The 21,360-nt window shown below is 41.0% G+C and overlaps 1 protein-coding gene across 1 annotated transcript in view; it reads right to left on the bottom strand.

Annotated features, from left to right (window-relative positions):
- TEX11 (testis expressed 11) overlaps positions 1–12,993 on the bottom strand; it is a 467,244-nt gene extending 454,251 nt beyond the window's left edge. Inside the window, exon 1 of the mRNA XM_036304176.1 lies at positions 12,949–12,993. Coding sequence (XP_036160069.1) covers positions 12,949–12,993 — 45 coding nt within the window. The remainder of the gene's footprint in view (positions 1–12,948) is intronic.
- Between the last annotated feature and the right edge of the window lie 8,367 nt (positions 12,994–21,360).

Raw genomic sequence — 21,360 nt, 5'->3', positions numbered from 1 at the left:
TCAGATGGAACTGCATGCACTATAGTTCCTAGAGAACTATTCACAGCAGTATATTGTAGTTCTGAGCAACATCTTGGGCCTGGAGGGCAACTTGGAAATGATGCAGGGCAGTCTAATTCCATGAAAATCATGACAAGCAGAAATGATACAGCTCCAAAGCTCAACAGGTACCTACAGTATGTCCCTAGCATATTAAATCTCAAATCTGATGGCCAGTATGACTTCATTCCAAACCAACCTCGTCCATACTCCACAATACTGTTGTTCTTTCTTGCCCTGGACAGAACTGGCTCAGGCACTGGAGCAAACTTATGCCATGGCTCATCAGGAGAGAAATCTATGTATTTTTAGAGGGAAATTTGCAGAGGGAGATGAAAATGGAAGAACTAACAATATCATGCTAACCAAAGAATTTTCAGCTTGATTCTGGTGAGGAAACACATCCAGTCATGTTCAGGGCACTAAACTTTAGAGACTATCAGAAAGAATTATGCGTTGGTGGTATAGTGGTGAGCATAGCTGCCTTCCAGAAAGAATTATACTGACACTGAAAAAACTATATTAGTAAAAGGAATGTCTCAAAAGAACCACAATTCAGTCCTCTCCACTAAATGCACTTCGTGTAAAAGTTGCAATGAATCTACATATTCTGTATCTTTCACACTCCTGTAAATGTAAGGCCCATAACCAAACTCAATTTGCCAATTCATCCAATCCTATCCCTAGTTATCTACTTTATAAAGTATCTATATGTACATATTACTCTTTTACTCTCATTACATCCTGTTACCCCTTTGTAGCTGAGTGCTGCTGTTCTTGACTAAGAATCTTCTATTCAGTTGAGATCGAGTTTGTTTTAATTCCGTGGCTGCCAAGGCTATTTCTATCTATATAAACTTTACTTAATTAATTTCTTTTTACTAAGTATTAACAGTGGACTGGGCACTGGAAGACTTATCCAAGACTTTCCTAGTATATTCACATTTAAGTAAGACCAGAATCAATATGTGTAAAGGTTGGGAATACAGTAGGCAGACTATAACAATACAGTTGAAAGGCTGAAGTGGATTAACTAGTCTGAGTACATTTTAACAAGGAGGTATCTGAAAGAAGAAAGAAATCTAAGTTGATTCAACTGTCTTTGTGGTTTCTTATCTCTATACTAGTGTAAATGATACACAATACATATAAAATAGAACCTGCTTGCAAAAGAGGTCAAAAGTTTAATAAAGTCAAAAGAAAGATGACTGATTTTCCATACAAGCTATCTTTAGCCTCTGCATTCCTAATAGAATGCACTATTTAGACTACTAAGCAAAATGTCATGAACAATTAGACATCCTTTGAATTGCTTTGATGGTGATAGAATAATATAGGAAAACTTTATCTTAGCCTATGTTGCATTTCCAAATCATCATCAGAAATATATAGAGTCACCCCTGGTGACAGTGTTGCTATCTATGTGGGCAATATGAATGAAATAGACAAGAATTCTTTTATTCATTCATTCAATAAATACTAATAATAAGGAATTTTCCTAAGCAGCAAGGATATAATATAAACAAGACATAGTTTTCTCCCTATAGGAGCTTATACTCACTTCCACATAAGATATGTTGATATACATGTTATCAATCAGCCAAATTTTTAGAGTATAAGTCACCTTAAAGTTCTAGTAACACTAATTTTACAGTTGATTAAAATAAAGCATAGGTAAGTTAACTTGCCCAAGATCAAAACTATTGGTAGCACAGCACCAACAGAATTCAAGACAACTACACTCTTTCTGCTCTGGCTGGTATTTACATTTTTCCTGTAAAACTTAATTCAGCAAACATTTTTTTAAAATATATTTTATTGATTTTTTACAGAGAGGAAGGGAGAGGGATAGAGAGTCAGAAAGATCGATGAGAGAGAAACACTGATCAGCACACTCCCTACTGGGGATGTGCCCACAACCAAGGCACATGCCCCTGACCAGAATCGAACCCAGGACCCTTGAGTCCGCAGGTCGACACTCCATCCACTGAATCAAACCGGTCAGGGCCAGCAAACATTTTTTAATTGCCTGCTATCAGGCAAATACTGGGCATCTTGTTAGGAATGCAAAGATAAATGAGGAGGTAGTCTATGCAATCAAGTAACTTACAATATAATGTAGTAAGTGTTGTGAATACAAGATGCTACAGGAATATAAAAGAAGAATTGAGTAACTGCCCAATTGAGAGTTGGGATATAGGGATGACAGGATAGGCTTCACTAAGGTGCTATTTGAGGTGCGTCTTGAAGGGTGAGTTAAGAGATTAGCCAAGCAACACACCAGGGAGAGAAGCATAGAGGCGTGGAAAAACACAGTGGGTTCAAATAATCATAAGTAGTTATGTGTGGGTGGAGAAAAGGGTAACAGAAGGTTACAGGAAACACCATTAGAAAGGTATGTAGAATCCAGAACTTGAAACATATTTTATGACATACTATAAAGGTTAACTTCTGTTAGTTATTCCACCTCTTTATTTCATAAACTATTGTATCTACCTAATACGAGTATACCAGGTGACCCCACCAAGTATCTCAATGAGATTTCTGTACAGGCCACACAGAAATTATGTTCATGATTCTGAACTATGTGGTCCTCTCTTGGGACATTCTCTAATAACTCTACTATTCCTAATCTGAGGATCCCATTGTGGCATTTTAAGGCATGGGAAAAATAGTTCAGAGAGGCTTCCAAATAAGTACAGTCCTTTGAGATTCAATGAAAGCCTATTATCTTGAGTGAGTTTTCCTACTAAAGTTTTTAGTCTAGATTTGCAGTTTAACATGGCAGCCACATGGGGCTATTGAGCACCTGAAATATGGTTAGTCCAAATTGAGATATGCTATAAATGTAAAATACACACCAGACTTCGAAGATTTAATATGAAGAATATAAAATATCTCATAAATTTTAATAACCAAAATAGTTCGTAACTTATTCTGTATACTGATTACATGTTGAAATAGTATTTTCAATATGTGGGGCTAAAATATAGTATTAAAATTTTCATTATTGCTTTTATCTACACTAATAAAAGAGAAACATGGTTATTGGCGTACGACTGCTACCCTTCCCATTGGCTAATCAGGGCAATATGCAAATTAACTGTCAGCCAAGATGGCGGCTGGCAGCCAGGCAGCTTGAAACTAACATGAGGCTTGCTTGCTTCAGTGACGGAGGACTCCAACGTTCCCCGCCTGCCGCCGCTGCAGGCCTCTGAGCCTGCAGTTTCAAACACTGTAACAAATATAGCTAAACAAAACCCCAGAAACCAGCTTTCAGCTGGCTGGGATCTCAGAGCTGGAGTTGATATAGAGTTTTGAGAACCAAACCAAACCAGATACCTGCTTTCAGGAGCGGAGGCCCAAGAGCTGGAGCCTCAGAGCTAAAGCTGGCCCAGAATAAAAAAAAAAAAAAAGAAAGAAAGAAAGGAGCAGTTGGGAGCTTCAGTCCCAGCCTGAAAACAGCCCTCAGCCCCTCACCCAGACTGGCCAGGCACCCCAGTAGGGACGCCCACCCTGAAGGGTGTGTGACCAGCTGCAAACAGCCATCATCCCCTCATCCAGGCTGGCCAGGCACCCCAGTGGGGACCCCCACCCTGATCCAGGACACCCTTCCGGGAAAACCAGCTGGCCCCCACCCGTGCACCAGGCCTCTATTCTATATAGTAAAAGGGTAATATGCCTCCCAGCACTGGGATCAGCGGAGCTGAGAGGCCTCCCGGCACCGGGATCAGTGTGACAGGGGGCAGTACCCAAACCCCCTGATTGCCCTGTGGCTCTGTGTGTGACAGGGGGCAGGGCCACAACCTCCCTATCTGCCCTGCTCTGTTCGTGACAGCTGAAGGCGCCCCAACCCCCTGATCGGCCCTGCTCTGTGGGTGATAGAGGGCGGCACCCCAATCCCCTGATCCGCCCTGCTCTGTGTGTGACAGGGGGCGGTGTACCAACTCCCCTATCGGCCCTACTCTGTGAGTGACGGGGGGAGCTCCTCAACCCCCTGATGGGCCCTGCTCTGTGCGTGATGGGGGAGAGCTCCCCAACCCCCTGATGGGCCCTGCTCTGTGCGTGATGGGGGAGAGCTCCCCAACCCCCTGATGGGCCCTGCTCTGTGCGTGACAGGGGGCAGCGCCCCAACCCCCTGATTGGCCCTGCTTTGTGCGTGACAGGGGGTGGCGCCACAACCTCCCCATCCACTCTGCCTTGAGTGTGACAAGGGGCGGTGCCCCAACCCCCCAATCGGCCCTACCCTGAGCATGACTGAGGGTGGCATCGCAACCTCCCAATCCGCCCTGCTCTGTGCATGACAGGGGGCGGCGCCCCAACTCCCCAATTGGCCCTGCTCTGAGCCCAACCAGGGGCTGCACCTAGGGATTGGGCCTGCCCTCTGCCACCAGGGAGCAGGCCTAAACCAGCAGGTCATTATCTCCCAAGGGGTCCCAGACTGCGAGAGGGCACAGGCCGGGCTGAGGGCCCCCCTCCTCCCCCCCGAATGCACAAATTTTTGTGCACTGGGCCTCTAGTAAAAAATAATTGTACCTGTTTCTCTTTACTTTTTAAATGTGGCTACTAGAAATTATTTTTAAATTACATTTGTAGCTCACATTATATTTGTACTGGGCAGAGCTGGTCTATAGTATATATTGTGACTGGATTCTGAAAATTTGATGAAACCAATTAGCTAATATCTACCTCCCTAACAGCTGTCATAGATTTAACAAAAAGAGAAAATGTAAACTTGGATATTTTAATAGACGATAAGGGCATTTATATAACAGCAAATACAAAGATTTAGAAATCTAGAAAAAGGAGAACTATCTCCAGATTAACCATAGGAAAGGGAGTTCTAGACCTTGATAAACAGTTGCCATTCTTTAAGAAGAAATAACCCTCTCAACTGTTTGTTATTCCTATATTAAGTCACCTTCTATGATGTATGGTTCCTGGTGCTTGCCAAGATGAGAAACTTTTTTTCTGTTTATTTTTGTTGTTTTTGTCGTTTGTTGATTTTAGAGAGAGAGGGGGAAAGAGAGAAGGAAACATCAATTTGTTTCACTTATTTATGCATTCATTGGTTGCTTCTTGTATGTGCCCTGATCGGGGATCAAACCCACAATGTTGGAGTATAGGGATGATGCTCTAACCAACTGAGCTATCCAGCCAGGTTTTGTTGTTGTTGTTTATTTTCATTTTTTTTATTGATTTGAGAGGGAGAGGGAGAGGGAGGTGGAGGGGGAGAGGGAAATTGATTCGTTGTCCCATTTATTTATGCATTCATTGGTTGCTTCCTGTACGTGCCCTGACTGAGGATCGAACCCACAATGTTGGCCAATCAGGATGATGCTCTAACAAACTGAGCTATCCGGCCAGGGTTTTTTGTTGTTTGTTTTGTTTTGTTTTTGTATTGATTTAAGAAAGAAAGGAAAGGGGGGGGGAGAGGGCTAGGGAGAGGGAAAGAAACATTGATTTGTTGTACCACTTATTTATGCATTCATTGGTTGCTTCTTATATGTGCCCTGACTGGGGATCAAACCCACAACCTTAGTGCATTGGCACAATGCTCTAACCAACTGACCTACCTGGCTAGGGCCAGAAATTTTTTTCTGAATTAAGAGGGATAGCTCTAGGAAACTCCCAAGCCCAATTGCTATTGTTTCTTAAATTAAGAATTTGGGCGTTTCAAAACCTGTCCTCCTAGGAAATACTCTAGACAATCTGTTGAAACCAGGCTACAAAGGCACTTTACATCTCAGCAAGTCCACTCCTAGATATTTCCCCCAAGAGGAATGAAAAACTAAGTCATTTCAAAATATATACATGAATATTCATAGCAACTTTATTCATGATAGCCAAAAATGTCTATCAACTGATAAATTGTGACATATTCATTCAGTGGAATGCTACTAAGCAATAAAAAGGAATTAACTACTCTTATGCAGTCATATGGATGAATCTCAAACTAATTATTCTTAGTGAAAGACACTACAGCCCAGCCAGAATAGCTCAGTTGGTTGAGCATCATCCCGTGCACCAAAGGGTTGCCAGTTCGATTCCTAGTCAGGCACATGCCAAGTTGCAGGCTTAAGCCCTGGTAAGAGGCATGCAGGATACAACCAATGGATGCTTCACTCTAAGATAAATATTTCTCTCTCTCCATCTCCCTTCCACTCTCTTTAAAAAAAAAGTCATTAAACTGTTCTTTAGAAAAGAGAAAAAAAGACACCACAGAAAAAAAGAGTACATAGGGTATTGTTTCATTTATAAACTCATTTGCAGTGATAGAAACCAGAACAGTGAATGGTTGGGGTAGAATGTGAAGGGTAGATTGACCACCAAGGGGCATGTTCTATTTTTCTAACAGATTCGTGGTTATATAGGTAACATTTTCCCTCCCCCTCCCCCCAAAAAAAGGTATCAACCTGTACATATAATAAAACTAGAGGTCTGGTGCACGAAATTCGTGCACCAGGGTAGGGTAGGGTAGGGTCCTTAGGACTGGCCAGCGATCAGGGCCAATCTATGGGGCAACCGGCAGGGCAATTGGGGCCCCTCGCTCGCACCCGCCTTGGCTGGCCTGGGGCCTGCGGGCTGGGGGCAGTTTCTGTGTTGAGCGTATGACCCCTAGTGGTCAGTGCGTGTCATAGCGACTGGTTGTTCCACTGTTCAGTCTATTTGCATATTAGGCTTTTATTATATAGGATGTATGTGTTTTATTATACCTATTAATTATACCTAAAAAGTTGATTTCTAAGAAAGAAAAAGAAAGGAGGGATAGAAGGGGAAAGAGTACTACAGGGGTACTTGAGGCTGTAGGTCAGGAGAATAGCACAGTGTGGTATCAAACTGTGTTCAACATCAAGAAGGCAGTCTCAAAGGTGAACAGATTTGTCCCTTTTGCCCAGCTTCACCCATTTTCCTCACCTCCTCCCCCCGAAAATCCTGTAACTATGTGAGTAATGAATGTGTTAATTAACCTTTTTGTGGTAACCATTTTACAACATATGGCATATATAAAATCACAATACTGTATACCTTAAACTTACACAGTTATATGTCAATTATCTCTCCATAAAACTGGGGGGGGGGGGCGGTGAACAGGAAAGGTGGTAACAGAAGTGAATATACAAAGAGCCCTAAGAGCCTTTCAAAGAGATGAAGCAGAAATTCTAAATCTAGGGATAAAGCCAAGTATAGAACAAGACAGGTGTCAGACTTTGGAGACAAGAGCAAATCAGGCAGGTTGAGCAAGCATACCCAAACATGTTGCTTAATGGATTGATGCCAATCTGAAGTGAGGTTTTTAATGGCATAACATTCTGTCCTTGGCCTGTCCTATTTAACAATCTTATCAATGATTTAGATGAAGAAGCTGAGAGAGAGAGATAACAAATAAGAGAGATGATATAACCAGGAACAAAAATTAAATCTCTAGTTCAGCAATGGGATTAATGTAAGAAAAAATTATATTCCTGCATTTAAGTATTCAAAACTAACAGCACCAATATCTGACAGGCAAGATGTAGCTTAATAGCAGCCTGTAGTATAAAAAAAAAAAAAGAGGTCTTTTACAAGCAAAATGGTCAAAATTAGTCACTAGTGTGGCGTGACTGCCTTAAACTCCCCCCATAAAACCTCAATCTTAGCTACATCATTATCTAAAGAGAATGATTATCACTCCTAGACCTAAAAAGAAAGATAACTTTATGCCTAGACAATTGTGCTCTGTTCTGGGTACCACACTGTAAGGAATAACAGGAAAAGAATAGAGCATGTTCAGAGAACAGCACACAAAATGATAGAAACCATGTAATATGAGGAATGAGTAAGCAAACTGAGAATGCTTAATCTGAAGATTTCCCAGGGAACATAAATATCCTATCCTATAAAATAAAAGTCTAATATGCTAAGTGTCCTGTCATCCAGTCATCCATTCAACCAATCAAAGGGTAATATGCTAATGATATGCTAAGGCCGCTCAACCACTTGCTATGACATGCACTGACCACCAGGGGGCAGACGCTCTGACCAGGTTAACTTGCTGCTGAGGTCTGGCTGATCAGGACTGAGCAAGATGGGCTGGACATGCCCTGGAGCCCTCCCTTGGTCCCTCCTCGGCCCTGATGGTGCACTGGTGGGGTCCCTCAGGCTAGCCTGCGCCCTCTTGCAATCCAGGACCCCTTGTGGGATGCCAGAGAGCCAGTTTCAGCCCAATCCCGCAGGCCAGGCCGAGGGACCCCACTGGTACATGAATTCCTGCAGTGGGCCTAGGCTTTAAATAGTTGAAGTTCTGACATACAGGAAAGGAACTACACTTAACCCCAATGGGTATAACTTAGACAAATTTCTACTCCTTCTTGGCCATAAAACTAATTAGAATTGTTGGTACAAAAAAAGATGGATGTTATGTCAATTTTCGCAATGAAGAAAAAGGCTAGGGCCATCGCCTGGGCCTTTTGTGGTCCATTTTTACAAAACTTGACTAAAAGATTACATACACAAAAAAAGAAAACTCAAAAGGCCAATCAACATAAAAATACACCAACTTCAATAGTTACCAGGAAAATGCAAATTAAAACAACACCCATGGCCCTGGCTAGTGTGGCTCAGTTGGTTGGGCATCATCCCTTCACCAAAAGGTCAATGGTTCAATTCCCGGTCAGGGCACATGCCTGGGTTTCAGGCTCAATCCCCAGTAGGGGGCGTACAGGAGGCGGCCAATCGATGTTTCTCTCGCTCTCTAAAATAAATTTAAAAAACATTTTAAAAATAAAACCGCCGAAACCAGTTTGGCTCAGTGGATAGAGCGTCGGCCTGCGGACTGAAAGGTCCCAGGTTCGATTCCGGTCAAGGGCATGTACCTGGGTTGTGGGCACATGCCCAGTGGGAGATGTGCAGGAGGCGGCTGATCGATGTTTCTCTCTCATCGATGTTTCTGACTCTCTATCTCTCTCCCTTCCTCTCTGTAAAAAATCAATAAAATATATTTTAAAAAAAATAAAACCACCCATGTAAGATTATAACATTAAGGAAAATTAAATGGGCTGAGGAGTATATGTGAACTCTGCACTACCTTTGAAACTTCTCTATAAATCTAAAATTATTCCAAAATAAAATGTTAATTAAAAACAACACCCTTCATATCTGCAAATTTTTTGTAAGTATGACAACATCAAATATTAGCAAGTGTACAGGGAAAAGAGAGAGTATAAATTGTTAAAACTATTTGGGGCAATATTCATAAAGATGCTGATAGCTTTTCACCTGGCAGTTTCACATTCATCAGTTCCATCTGTACTAGTATAACCTACAACAGCACTGCCACTATAGGAAAGGCACTAGCCACATACATGTTACTACTGAGCACCTAAAATGTGGCAAGTCCAAAATGAGATATCCTTTAAGTATAAAATAAATACAGAACTTCAAGTATAAACTATCTCATTAATAACTTTTATACTGATTACATGTTGAAAGGATATTTTGGCTATACTGAGCTAAATAATTTATATTGCTAAAATTTATTTCATCTGATTAACCTTTTTTAATGTGGCCACTAGAATATATAAACTTGGTCCGTCAGGTGTGGCTCAGTGGTTGAGCATTGACCTATGAACCAGGATGTCAAAGTTCAATTCCTGGTCAGGGCACATGCCCAGGTTGCTGGGTTGCAGGCTTGAACCCCAGTGGTGGTGGGGGGGCATGCAGAAGGCAGCCAGTCAATGATTCTCTCTCATTATTGATGTTTCCATCTCACTCTCTCTCTCTCTCCCTTCCTCTCTGAAATCAATAATATATATACAGTAGGTCCTCAGGTTATGTCGGAAATCTGTTCCTACGATTTTTACCGTAAGTCGGAACCCACCTACATAAGCACCTATGTCACTCACATGGAGCACATACACAGCAGTAATGAAGTGAAACAGTAAAAAAAAAAATTAAAAGATAACAATTCCTGACCTTTACTTGTGGTAATAAAAAACATAAAGCACATATGTACATACGTTAAAATGACGGAACTTTTTTTTAAATAAATACTGTAAATGGGAGATGGCGATGTAACCCCGAAACGACATACATCGAGTCTGACGTAACCTGAGGACTGCCTGTATATATGAATATGTAAAATTGTTTCCACTATGTTTCAATTGGACAGCACTGCACTAGAGCCTCACCCATAAATACTAAATAAATAAAATCAATTTAGTGAGTTATAACTAGCATATTTTTTCTTTTTGTTTTTTTGTTGTTGTTTATTTTGTTTCTTTGTTTTTATAACCAGCATTTTTTAATAAAAAAGCATAGAACAGAAAATATTATACTGCACTGCTATGTGTAAGAAGGGTGAAACTGTTTCATTAAATTTTTGATACAGTGCATTTCCTTGCCATGGGTGGTGGTCAAAAATTTCTGAAACCTCCCACTAAACTCTCTGAAGCACAATATTCACTGCTGTGTTTTTATTTGTAATAGCAACTATTTGAAACACTCATATATCCAATAAGAGAGACTGAATAAAGGAATTGTAGTATACTTATATTCAATGTAATGTTACTAATCAGCAGTGGAAATAAATGAACTAGAGCTAAAATATTTATATGGGTAAATATCCAAAACATAATGCTGAGCAAACAAAAACAAGTTGCGGGGGGGGGGGGGGGAGAGAATCACATAAAATGATACAAGGTATGTAAAATTTTAAAAGATGAAAAACTAGTATATGTAATCTTTTAGGTCTTTGAAACATGAAATATCTGAAACATATGGCAAACTGTTAGATTCAATAAAACTTACACTTGTATTCATTATATTATTCTCTATACTGGTCTGTGTGCTTCAAATATTTATGTAAATAGAAAGTCTCAAATACCATACACTTAAAACTCATACTCCCTATTCCATATTTATATCTTTAAGATACTATATCCTAAATTAAATTTTAAGGCAGGTGGTAGTGGGTTTTGTTATTGTTGTTTTAAAATGACAAGTATTGTCATGGCCAGGTAGCTCAGTTGGTCAGAGCATCATCCAGGTATGCCACAGTTGTGGGTTCAATCCCCAGTCAGGGTACATACAAGAAACAACCAATGAATGCATGAATGGGTGGCACAGCAAATCGATGTTTCTTTCTCGCACTCCCTCTCCCTTCCTCTCTCTCTCTAAAATCAATCAATCAAAATAATGATAATAAATAATAATAATAAATAAAATGATAAGCACTAACAAAACACTGACCTAAACTTTTTAAGTCATAGATTTGTAGCCACGCTGGGTACAACGTATTTCCTTTTTATTTAATGTGAATGTGAATGTATCACAAGTCTAATCATGCCCCCAGAAAAAAATAAAAGGTAATATCATAAGTTCTCCCATATCTGCCCAGCTGGTGTGGCTCAGTGGTTGAGCATTAACCTATGAACCAGGAGGTCACAGTTTGAGTTCGATTCCCGGTCAATGCACATGCCCAGGTTGTGGGCTCTGTCCCCAGTGGGGAGCATGCAGGAGGCAGCCGATCAATGATTCTCATCATTACTATTTCTATCTCTCTCCCTCTCCCTTCCTCTCTGAAATCAATAAAAAATATTTTTAATTAAAATAAATAAATAAATTATTCCATATCTGGCATAGCTGAGGAATCTGGTATCCTGGTCAATCAAATTGCTTTTGTTTATTAAGAATTCCCATAAATACCCTACATGGATTACCAATTTTCAAAAGAATAAAGATACAATAAAATATACTTAAACCTACAACTACACAGGATATAATTTATTTGTCACTGATTATGAAAAGGCACTTCAGGATCTTGCAATAATATTTTAATGTACTTTTAACGCAGTAGATTTCCATTTCAGATTAAACCAATTTATTTAGCATGCCATAAAAACCCTGAGAAAATAAACTATGAACTTTGAATTATGTTTCCTTCCACTAGCTTATAAAAGGGTTCCAGTGTCTTAAACATCTACATTGTTTTCCCGGTACATTAATGAGAAAACATGATACTCCAAAGAGATAAAATTTGGAAACAGAATACATTCAGAAGATCTTAGCCAAGGAAGTAAACAGTTTGACATTTCTTTACTACCATGTAAAGCTATATACCTTTAAAGTCCATGCAACGAAAATCAACATCGTCCATTTTTAATTCTCTGGCTCAGGTCTATGAAACAAGAAAATATTTTAATATTCTGTCCTTTATACTCCTGTTTCTCAATAAATTTATTTTCAAATATTTCCAGTTACTTGTTATTCAATGGGGGAAATGCTGAGGAAATTTTAAAACTCAGAAAAAGTAGTTAATGAGGGGCAGGGCCAGTGACCTGAGCGTGGCCTGGAGGAAATTTTCCTCATCTCTTTTCTTACTGTAATCTGCCTGGCAAAGCGGGAAACCAGTGCTGGAGTACACTGTGATTGGTCTGACTCATGCTCGTTGTCTCCTTCTAATTGGTTCACAATTCCCCCCACATATGGCCCAAAGTTGAAAGCATCCAATCACACACTGTCCTCTTTCCTTCCCCCTCCTCGCAGACCCAGCTAGCGCCTCCAGCTCCCCGCCCCTCCCCCAAAGGTCACCAACTGCCCTCCAAAGGTCACTAACCTTAGGGTTCCAACGGAATGTAGGTCCTTCACACCCAAACTCCACAACGACCATCTCCCGCCTTCAGTGGTCCTCAAACCACTTCCCATATTTTACCCAAGTCAAAAAACCCTGCCTCTGCCGATCTTCCTTCACCTCAGAGTCAACTACACATCCTTAGTTTAAAAGCATTGCCTTAGGAGACTCTAAAAAGTGTTGACCTCAAAAAAAAAAAATGTGTTGACCTCACGACCACATCATCTTGCTAGTTACAGTCTACCCAACTAACCTGTACATGACCCTCCTCTACCCTTCCTACCTAATAAATCACTCACCACAGCCCGAAATGCAAACGTCCTCTCCAGGACGCCCATCAGCATGCGCTATCCACAAAATGCCAAAATGCCGCCGCTACAGCTACAGCCCATGCGCATAGAAGCTTGGGAAGCTCCGCCCCATACAGTGATGTCAATCAAAGGCCACTCCCATTTGGCCTTTACCCTGTACCGCAAAGCCTATACCTTGAGGCTCACAGTCTAGTTACATCCTGGAGATGCGGTGCAGAGGGCCCGGGTGAGAATCATTGAGAGTAAGGAATTATAGTGTTTATTACAATTATTGAGGGAAGATTGCAGATGGCCAGAGTAATAGGAAAAGGGAGAACAGGCCTTCAAAGGAAAGAAAATGGAAGGAGGGATGGAGGGAGGTGGAAAAGAGAGGAAGAAGAAGTAAATAATGTTGCTCACTAGTTACTCAAGAGTGGCAAAGTTCAGAAACATCAGAAGTTGAGGAGACAGGAAAAAAAAAAAAAAACCCTGCAGTTCAAGACCGTTTCTGCTGCCCTGCTCTTGCCAATACGAAAGGAAACTAATGATTCTCCAACAGGCTCACAATAAGGGCAGGATTCTCACCCTTCTCAAAGCAAATGGTTTTAGGGATGGGAGTAAAATATATAAATAAACCTGCTTGCAGCTAAATCTGTGGGTAATGCTTGCAACCAAGGAATTGGCCTGTACTAAAATCTCCATTCAGAAACAATAGTGTTAAGGCATGATGCCTCCAAATTTGGACAACAACCCAAAATCAAAACATTAACAGGCCTCCCACATCTTCCCTCACATACCACTCTATTAAGCCTTGTGCACCTCAGTCAAGCCATGTGTGAAGCTGGTTAATAGCATAAAGAAGAGAGATTGTAACTTCAATTCTGGAAACTAACAGAGTTACCTCCTGACCCTGAGAGTCTCAGAGTCAGTCACTATTTATCATGCAAAAGATGGGGTTTCGAAACACAATTTCTTTCCCCTGTTCAAAATTTTCTACACCTATATCACATAGTAGAATGAAGAAAAAAAGGAAAACAGAGAAAGTACAGCTATTAACTCCTTTTCTTCTGCATCCTGCAATTTGGTATTCATTTCACAATCTTCAAAAGGGGCAATAGAGCATCCCATAGTTGACTGTCTCCTCATGCACCACATACTGTGTGATATGGTGCTAGCTACTTAGAGTCTCAGCACCTCAATTTCCTCATCTGTAAAATGGGAATAAAAGTAGTTCTAGGCTTCTGGTTCAATGGAATAGTACACATAAAGCATCTAGAAAAGTGGCTGACATACAATAGATACTTAACAAATGTTATTTCCCATTATTATTTCCTGGTTGGCAAACTCAGAAATCCCAACTTCTATCATCCCACCCAGGCACCTGGTTCTCCCATAACTTCTTTGTTCATGGATGAACAGATGAATGAACCGGGCAATAATTAGACCTCCATTCCCAAGCCTGGAGTGGTCCTTACACATTTGAGCTCTTAGTGATTAACAATGTCTATAGGAGAATGGATATTATAGTCTCCAAGATTATATAAAACAGACAGGAATCAAATTACTCTATTGATTGTAAATATAACTCCAAAGTCAGAGTTACTGAGCTGACACCACTACATTGAAAAGGCCAGTGAATAAAGGCAAATATGCAAAAAGGCTGAAAACCGTAATGTTTATCTCCAATGTTTTTGTTTTTATCTAGATGGCCACCCTAGATGTTACAAGTAATTGAAAATAAAAGAGATGGGGAAAAAAAGTAAAAGGGGAGGGAAGATGAAAGACAATAATAAAACAAGAAGGTGTGTATCGAGGAGGATATGCAAGAATGACTAGTACAATGCCATTAAGTGGCACTTAATATGCTGGAGACTACTTTCCCTTACCCTAGAATAAACTACAAATTTTCTACTCCTACCCTTTAACAAATTAATGCAGTAAGGGTGAAATACTTAGTACATAAGGCAGGTGAACAGATTGGACTCTAACGAGAGCTTATTAAGACTCTCATTAATAGAATGGATTAAAAGAGAGTAAGCAACCAAGAATGCATATGTGTTAATAAGGTAGCATTATACCTTGCTAAAAGAAAAAAAAAACACTCTCAGAATAAATATGCAATTATAGTCAGGAAAATTCTAAAAATGAAAGTCATAATGGAGTAAAGGAGAGGGGCTTGTTCTAGCAGCATAAAACGACCATAAGTAAAATTGTATGGTAATAGTGCAGATAAAGGGAACAAGACAGAAACAGACCCAAATATATATAGAAATGATTCAGTTAGTGGGGAAAAGAATTGTTCCAGAAAAATATTGAAACAACTAGATAGCCATTTTAAGAAATAAAACTAGATCACTGCTTCACTTCATATGCCAAAATAATCAAAGATTAAACTGAGTCATAAGATTTCTAAAAGAAAATGTGGGTGAATATTTTATAAACACAATGGCAAGATCTAAACATGATCTGAAAACCAGAATCAAAAAGGAAAAATAGCCCTGACCGGTTTGGCTCAGTGGATGGAGCACTGGCCTGCGGACTAAAGGGTCCCGGGTTCGATTCCGGTCAGGGGCATGTACTTTGGTTGCAGGCACATCCCCAGTAGGAGGTGTGCAGGAGGCAGCTGATCCATGTTTCTCTCTCATCGATGTTTCTAACTCTCTATCCCTTCCCTTCCTATCTGTAAAAAATCAATAAAATATTTAAAAAGAAAAAATAATAAGTTTTACAACATAAAAATTAAAATGTGAAAGGCCCTAAAAGCAAGGTTGAAAGACAAGGCATAGACTAGAAAAAATATCTTTTCAACATATGTAATGGATAAAGAGTTAACATATCTAACATAAAAAGAGCTCTTAAATTTTTTTAAAAAAGACAAATACTCTAGCAAATTAATCTGCAAAGGACATGATCTGACAATTTACACAGGAAGAAATATAAATAGCCAATAAACACATAAAAAGATATTCAACCTCAAAGAAATGCAAATTACATCAAGTTAAATGTTTTTTCATTTATCAGATTGGCAAAGGTTAAAAGATTAACAAAACCTCAAGTTGGCAAGATTCACAAAGCAGACACTCTTGTGCACTGTTAGTAGGAGTACACATTATTGTAACTTTTCTAGAGGGCAGTTTCGTAATATGTATCAAAATCTTAAATGTGTATACCCTGTTACCAAAAATTCCTTTTCTAGGAACTTTCCTAAAGAAGAAATTGGAAAAATTTGCAAAGATAAACAGAAATGTTCCCTGAAGCACTGTAAACCACTTAAATGTTCACCTAATTATACAATTACCATGTGGACTAGTTATATAATTAGAATATATTAATAACATATATTGGAATACTTATGCACCTTTAAAATCATTGCTGTGAAAACAATATGTAAGTATAAAACTAGGGAAATGTCTATATATTTGAGTTTAAAAAAGAAAAAAGTCAGCAGCTGTTCAAAAATACGTAATTATATAGATTTGAATAATTAAAAAAACTCAGAATGTTTTCCACCTGGGTACGAATGGGGAGTGACATAAGTGGCTACAGGGACCAACTAGTCCCACCAATATGTAAATTGTAAAAAAAAAATAAGAAAGAAAAAGAAGGTATACAGTTGTGTTAAATTGTATGTGTATTTGAACAAAAATGTTACCAATGTTGGCCTTTGAGTAGTAGGGTTTGAGAGAATCTACTTTTTTCTTTATATTTTTCAGTTTTTCAATTTCCTACAATGAACATATTTTTATCATTATAGAAAAAAAGATAAGCTATTTTTTTAAAAAAAAATCCAGAGCCCAAAAAGGAAGCAGGGAACTACAACCTTGCCTGTTGCAATGCAGGCAGGACAATACCAGAAACATCAGCAGCATCTCATTAAATCACCCCAGTTCTCTTTTGGACCCCATTTAATCTACTCTCCACTTAAAAGAGCAGGATCTGTAGAGAGAATTCAGGAGATCTTTGAACTTAACTGGGGAAATGATCTTGATTTTTCACTAACCTCTAACTGAAATTTAGCAATTCCTTTCATTTAAAAATGCAGGCAGTGGTCCAGGGTAGTATAATCAGTACCTATGACTTTGCCACAATAGAAATCGCAAATAATTTCATATCATATGAGTTGTTCCAGATCTGTCAAAATATCATGTATGCTCTTTATTACTTTGATATCAGAGTAGTTACACACCTACTGCTAAATCTTATTCAATCCTATCTAATAATAGAGAAACATGGTAATTAACCATAACTTCGCTACCCTTCCCATTGGCTAATCAGCAAGATATGCAAATTAACTGCTAGCCAAGATGGCGGCCGGCAGCCAGGCAGCTGAAACAAATATGAACATAAGGCTTGCTTACTCCAGTGATGGAGGAAGTCAACGTTCCCCGCCTGCCGCAGCTCAGCTCTGAGCTCCGGATGAAACAATGTTGCGATTATAGAACCTAAACAAACCCCAGAAACCTGCTTGCAGCCAGGGGGGCCTCAGAGCTTAGAGCAGTCAGTGATGGCAACAGAGTTTCAATTATAGAATCTAAACAAACCCAGGTACCTGCTTTCAGCTGGCAATGGCCTCAGAGCTGGAGCCTGCTCTCAGCTCCAGTGACAGCTATAGAAGGTAAATTAATCCCAGAATAAAAAAAAAAAGGAGAGGCTGGGAGCTTCAGTCACCCGCCAGTCTGAAAACAGCCCTCAGACCCTCACCCAGACTGGCCAGGCACCCCAGTGGGGACCCCCACCCTGAAGGATGTGTGACCAGCTGCAAACAGCCATCATCCCATCATCCAGGCTGGCCAGGCACCTCAGTGGGGACCCCCCACCCTGAAGGGTGTGTGACCAGCTGCAAACAGCCATCATCCCATCATCCAGGCTGGCCAGGCACCCCAGTGGGGACCCCCCACCCTGAAGGGTGTGTGACCAGCTGCAAACAGCCATCATCCCATCATCCAGGCTGGCCAGGCACCCCAGTGGGGACCCCCCACCCTGAAGGGTGTGTGACCAGCTGCAAACAGCCATCATCCCATCATCCAGGCTGGACAGGCACCCCAGTGGGGACCCCCCACCCTGAAGGGTGTGTGACCAGCTGCAAACAGCCATCATCCCATCATCCAGGCTGGACAGGCACCCAAGCAGGACCCCCACCCTGATCCGAGACACCCTTCAGGGCAAACCAGCTGGCCCCCACCCGTGCACCAGGCCTCTATCCTATATAGTAAATGGGTAATATGGAAACTGACCCTAACAGCAGAAGGACTGGGAATGAATGATCACTATGACACACACTGACCACCAGGGGGCAGACGCTCAATGCAGAAGCTGCCCTCTGGTGGTCAGGGCGCTCTCACATGGGAGGAGCTCTGCTCAGCCACAAGCCAGGCTGATGGCTGCCAGTACAGGGGTGGTGATGGGAGTCTCTCCTGTCTCCTCAGCAGCGCTAAGGATGTCCGACTGCAGTTTAGGCCTGCTCCCCGCTGGCAAGTGGGCATCCCCTGAGGGCTGCCGGGCTGCCAGCGGGATGTCTGATTGCCATCTTAGGTCCAATCCCCTGGGGAGCGGGCCTAAGCCAGCAGGTGGTCATCCCCTGAGGGGTCCCAGACTGGGAGAGGGCACAGGCTGGGCTGAGGGACCCTCCATCCCCCCTGAGTGCACAAATTTTTGTGCACTGAGCCTCTAGTCCTATATAATAAAAGAACGACTGGGATTAATTTACCCCCTGTGGGAACTTACTGACCACCAGGGGGCAGCTCCTTCATTGAGTGTCTGCCCCCTGGTGGTCAGTGCACATCATAGCAACCAGTCATTCATTTGGTCTATAGAAGGTAAATTAATCCCAGCTATAGAAGGTAAATTAATCCCAGAATAAAAAAATTAAAAAAAAAGGAGAGGCTGGGAGCTTCAGTCGCCCACCAGCCTGAAAACAGCCCTCAGCCCCTCACCCAGACTGGCCAGGCACCCCAGTGGGGACCCCCACCCTGAAGGATGTGTGACCAGCTGCAAACAGCCATCATCCCATCATCCAGGCTGGCCAGGCACCCCAGTGGGGACCCCAGAGCTCCTGGACTGCGAGAGGGTGCATGCTGGGGTGAGGGACCCCCCAAGTTCACAAGTTCTTGGACATACCCCAAGAGCTCCTGGACTGCGAGAGGGTGCATGCTGGGGTGAGGGACCCCCCAAGTTCATGAATTTCATGCACCTGGCTTCTAGTGAGTTAATTAATAAGCACATGTATGGCTAAATTATAAATTGGTCTTAATAGTTTGATAACTGGTATGGCTCAGGAGGTCACAATTCAATTCCTGGTCAGGAATTACATGCCTTGGTTGCAAGCTTGATCCCCAGTAGGAGGTATGCTGGAGGCAGCCAATCAATTATTTTCTTTCATCATTGATGTTTCTATCTCTCCCTCTCCCTTCCTCTCTGATATGGTGTTGCATATGACAGACAAAAATTCCTGCCTTCATGGAGGATTATTCTTATACAAGGGGGGAAACCACTCTTTCATTCCCATCTAGCACACTGGTCTAGGTGCTATTCCTTAATTACGCCAAGTTTCCTCCTCAGGGCCTTTGCACTGTCTGATCTCTGTGTCTGGGATGCTCTATCCCCCCAGGTGATTATATGACTCACTTCCTCATTTCCTTCAAGTCTTTACTGAAAGGATGTCTTTCAAATGAGGCCTTCCTTGGTTAACCTATATAAAATACCCCCCAAGGAAACTCCTATCCCCCTTCCTCACTTTATTTTCTCCTGTTAGCATTTATCAATTATTAAAATACACTTAGAGACATATACTTTATTTCTTTCTCTTATGTATAGCTTATTGCCTAAACAACTATGAGCTCCATGAAGGCAGGAATTTTTGTCTGTCTGACACGAAACCATATCCTCAGTGTCTAGCACCTAATATGACACATAGTGTGTTCTTAAAAAAATTATTTGGTGAATTAATGAATTGATTAATTGGTTGACAATTGTTAGGATTAGGGTTAGGGACAGCTAATGGCTGCTTCCATTCCATGTCGAATTTTTATATCTCTCTTGTCCATTGTTTTATTGGAAGAGAGAAAAAAAATCACAGCAAATGTGCTTTTGAAATTGTAGTCACCACAGAAGAACAGTAGCTTATTTACCAGTCACTGCAGAAGGGAGATATGTTTCCCTTCATAAAAATAGTTTGCACCAAAGACAAGATAGATATGTCCTAACACACACACACACACACACACACACACGCACGCACACACACACATTCACACACAATAAGTTATAGTATCAAACTATATCATAAAACAAATACAAAAAACTAAATGGAAAAATTGGCATGTGGCATAAAACTAATAAATGCACCAACCCAGACTGCAAAGAAGTGATGCTGGTTGATAAACTCACCCCACAGATTCCACATGGCCAATGATAAAAGTCAATGGACAGTATACAAATGCATGAGGAAATGCAGATAATAAATCACCACATAGGCACCGCTCGACTTATCCTGCTTCTGTAAATTAAAAACAAAAATCCACAGAGCCCTAGCCAGTATTCTCAGTGGTTAGAACATTGGCCCTTGGTCTGAAAGACCTCGGGTTCGATTCCGGTCAAGGACACATACTTCAGTTGCAAGCTTAATCCTTCCCACCCCCACCCTTGGTGGGGTGGGAGTGGGAGGCAACCAATCAATGTGTCTGCCGCTCCTCTTCTCTCCCACTCTCTCCAAAAATCAATGGAAAAATATTCTGGGGTGTGGATTAACAAAAAAAATAAATAAATAAAAATCCACCACCCTACCTGGTTTGGCTCAGTAGATAGAGCATCGGCCTGTAGACTGAAAGCTCCGGGGTTCCATTCCGGTCAAGGGCACATGTCGGGTTGTGAGCTAGATCCTCAGTAGGAGGCGAGCAGGAGGAAGCTGATCAATGATTCTTTCTCATCATTGATGTTTCTATCTTTCTCCCTCTCCCTTACTCTCTGAAATCAATAAAAATATATTTTTTAAAACTTACTTTAAAAATTATATACAAATATATTTTTAAAAAATAAATAAAAAATATTTTTTTAAAAATCTACAGGAAAATGAGGAATTTTTTTATCTGATGGGCATGTGTTTTTGCAATAAAGTATGAGGCAAAGTCAATAGCAGAGAGTAGGAGGGAGTGATTTGAAGAATGTGAAAAAGGTAGGAAACAGTAGTTCAGAGATCAGAGAAAACTGAGAAAAAAGGATTTCAAGCTGCGTTGAGGGCCTAATGGAGGTTGATGATTCTTAACTTGCTCAGCTGTGTGATTACCAGCACCAATACTGAACTACACAGGTGAAAGTATAGAGATGTTTGGATTCATCTGGGTGGAAGCGAGGTAGTACTCTGGAGTCTTGCCTAGAGGGATAAGGATACAGTAAACCCTCAGTTTTTTGGACCTCGATTTAACA

This window comes from Myotis myotis, unplaced genomic scaffold, assembly GCF_014108235.1.
Source record: "Myotis myotis isolate mMyoMyo1 unplaced genomic scaffold, mMyoMyo1.p scaffold_m19_p_4, whole genome shotgun sequence".
Classification (NCBI taxonomy): domain Eukaryota; kingdom Metazoa; phylum Chordata; class Mammalia; order Chiroptera; family Vespertilionidae; genus Myotis; species Myotis myotis.
Note: the sequence above shows the minus strand (reverse complement) of the source record. Positions and strands in the feature narration are given on the sequence as shown.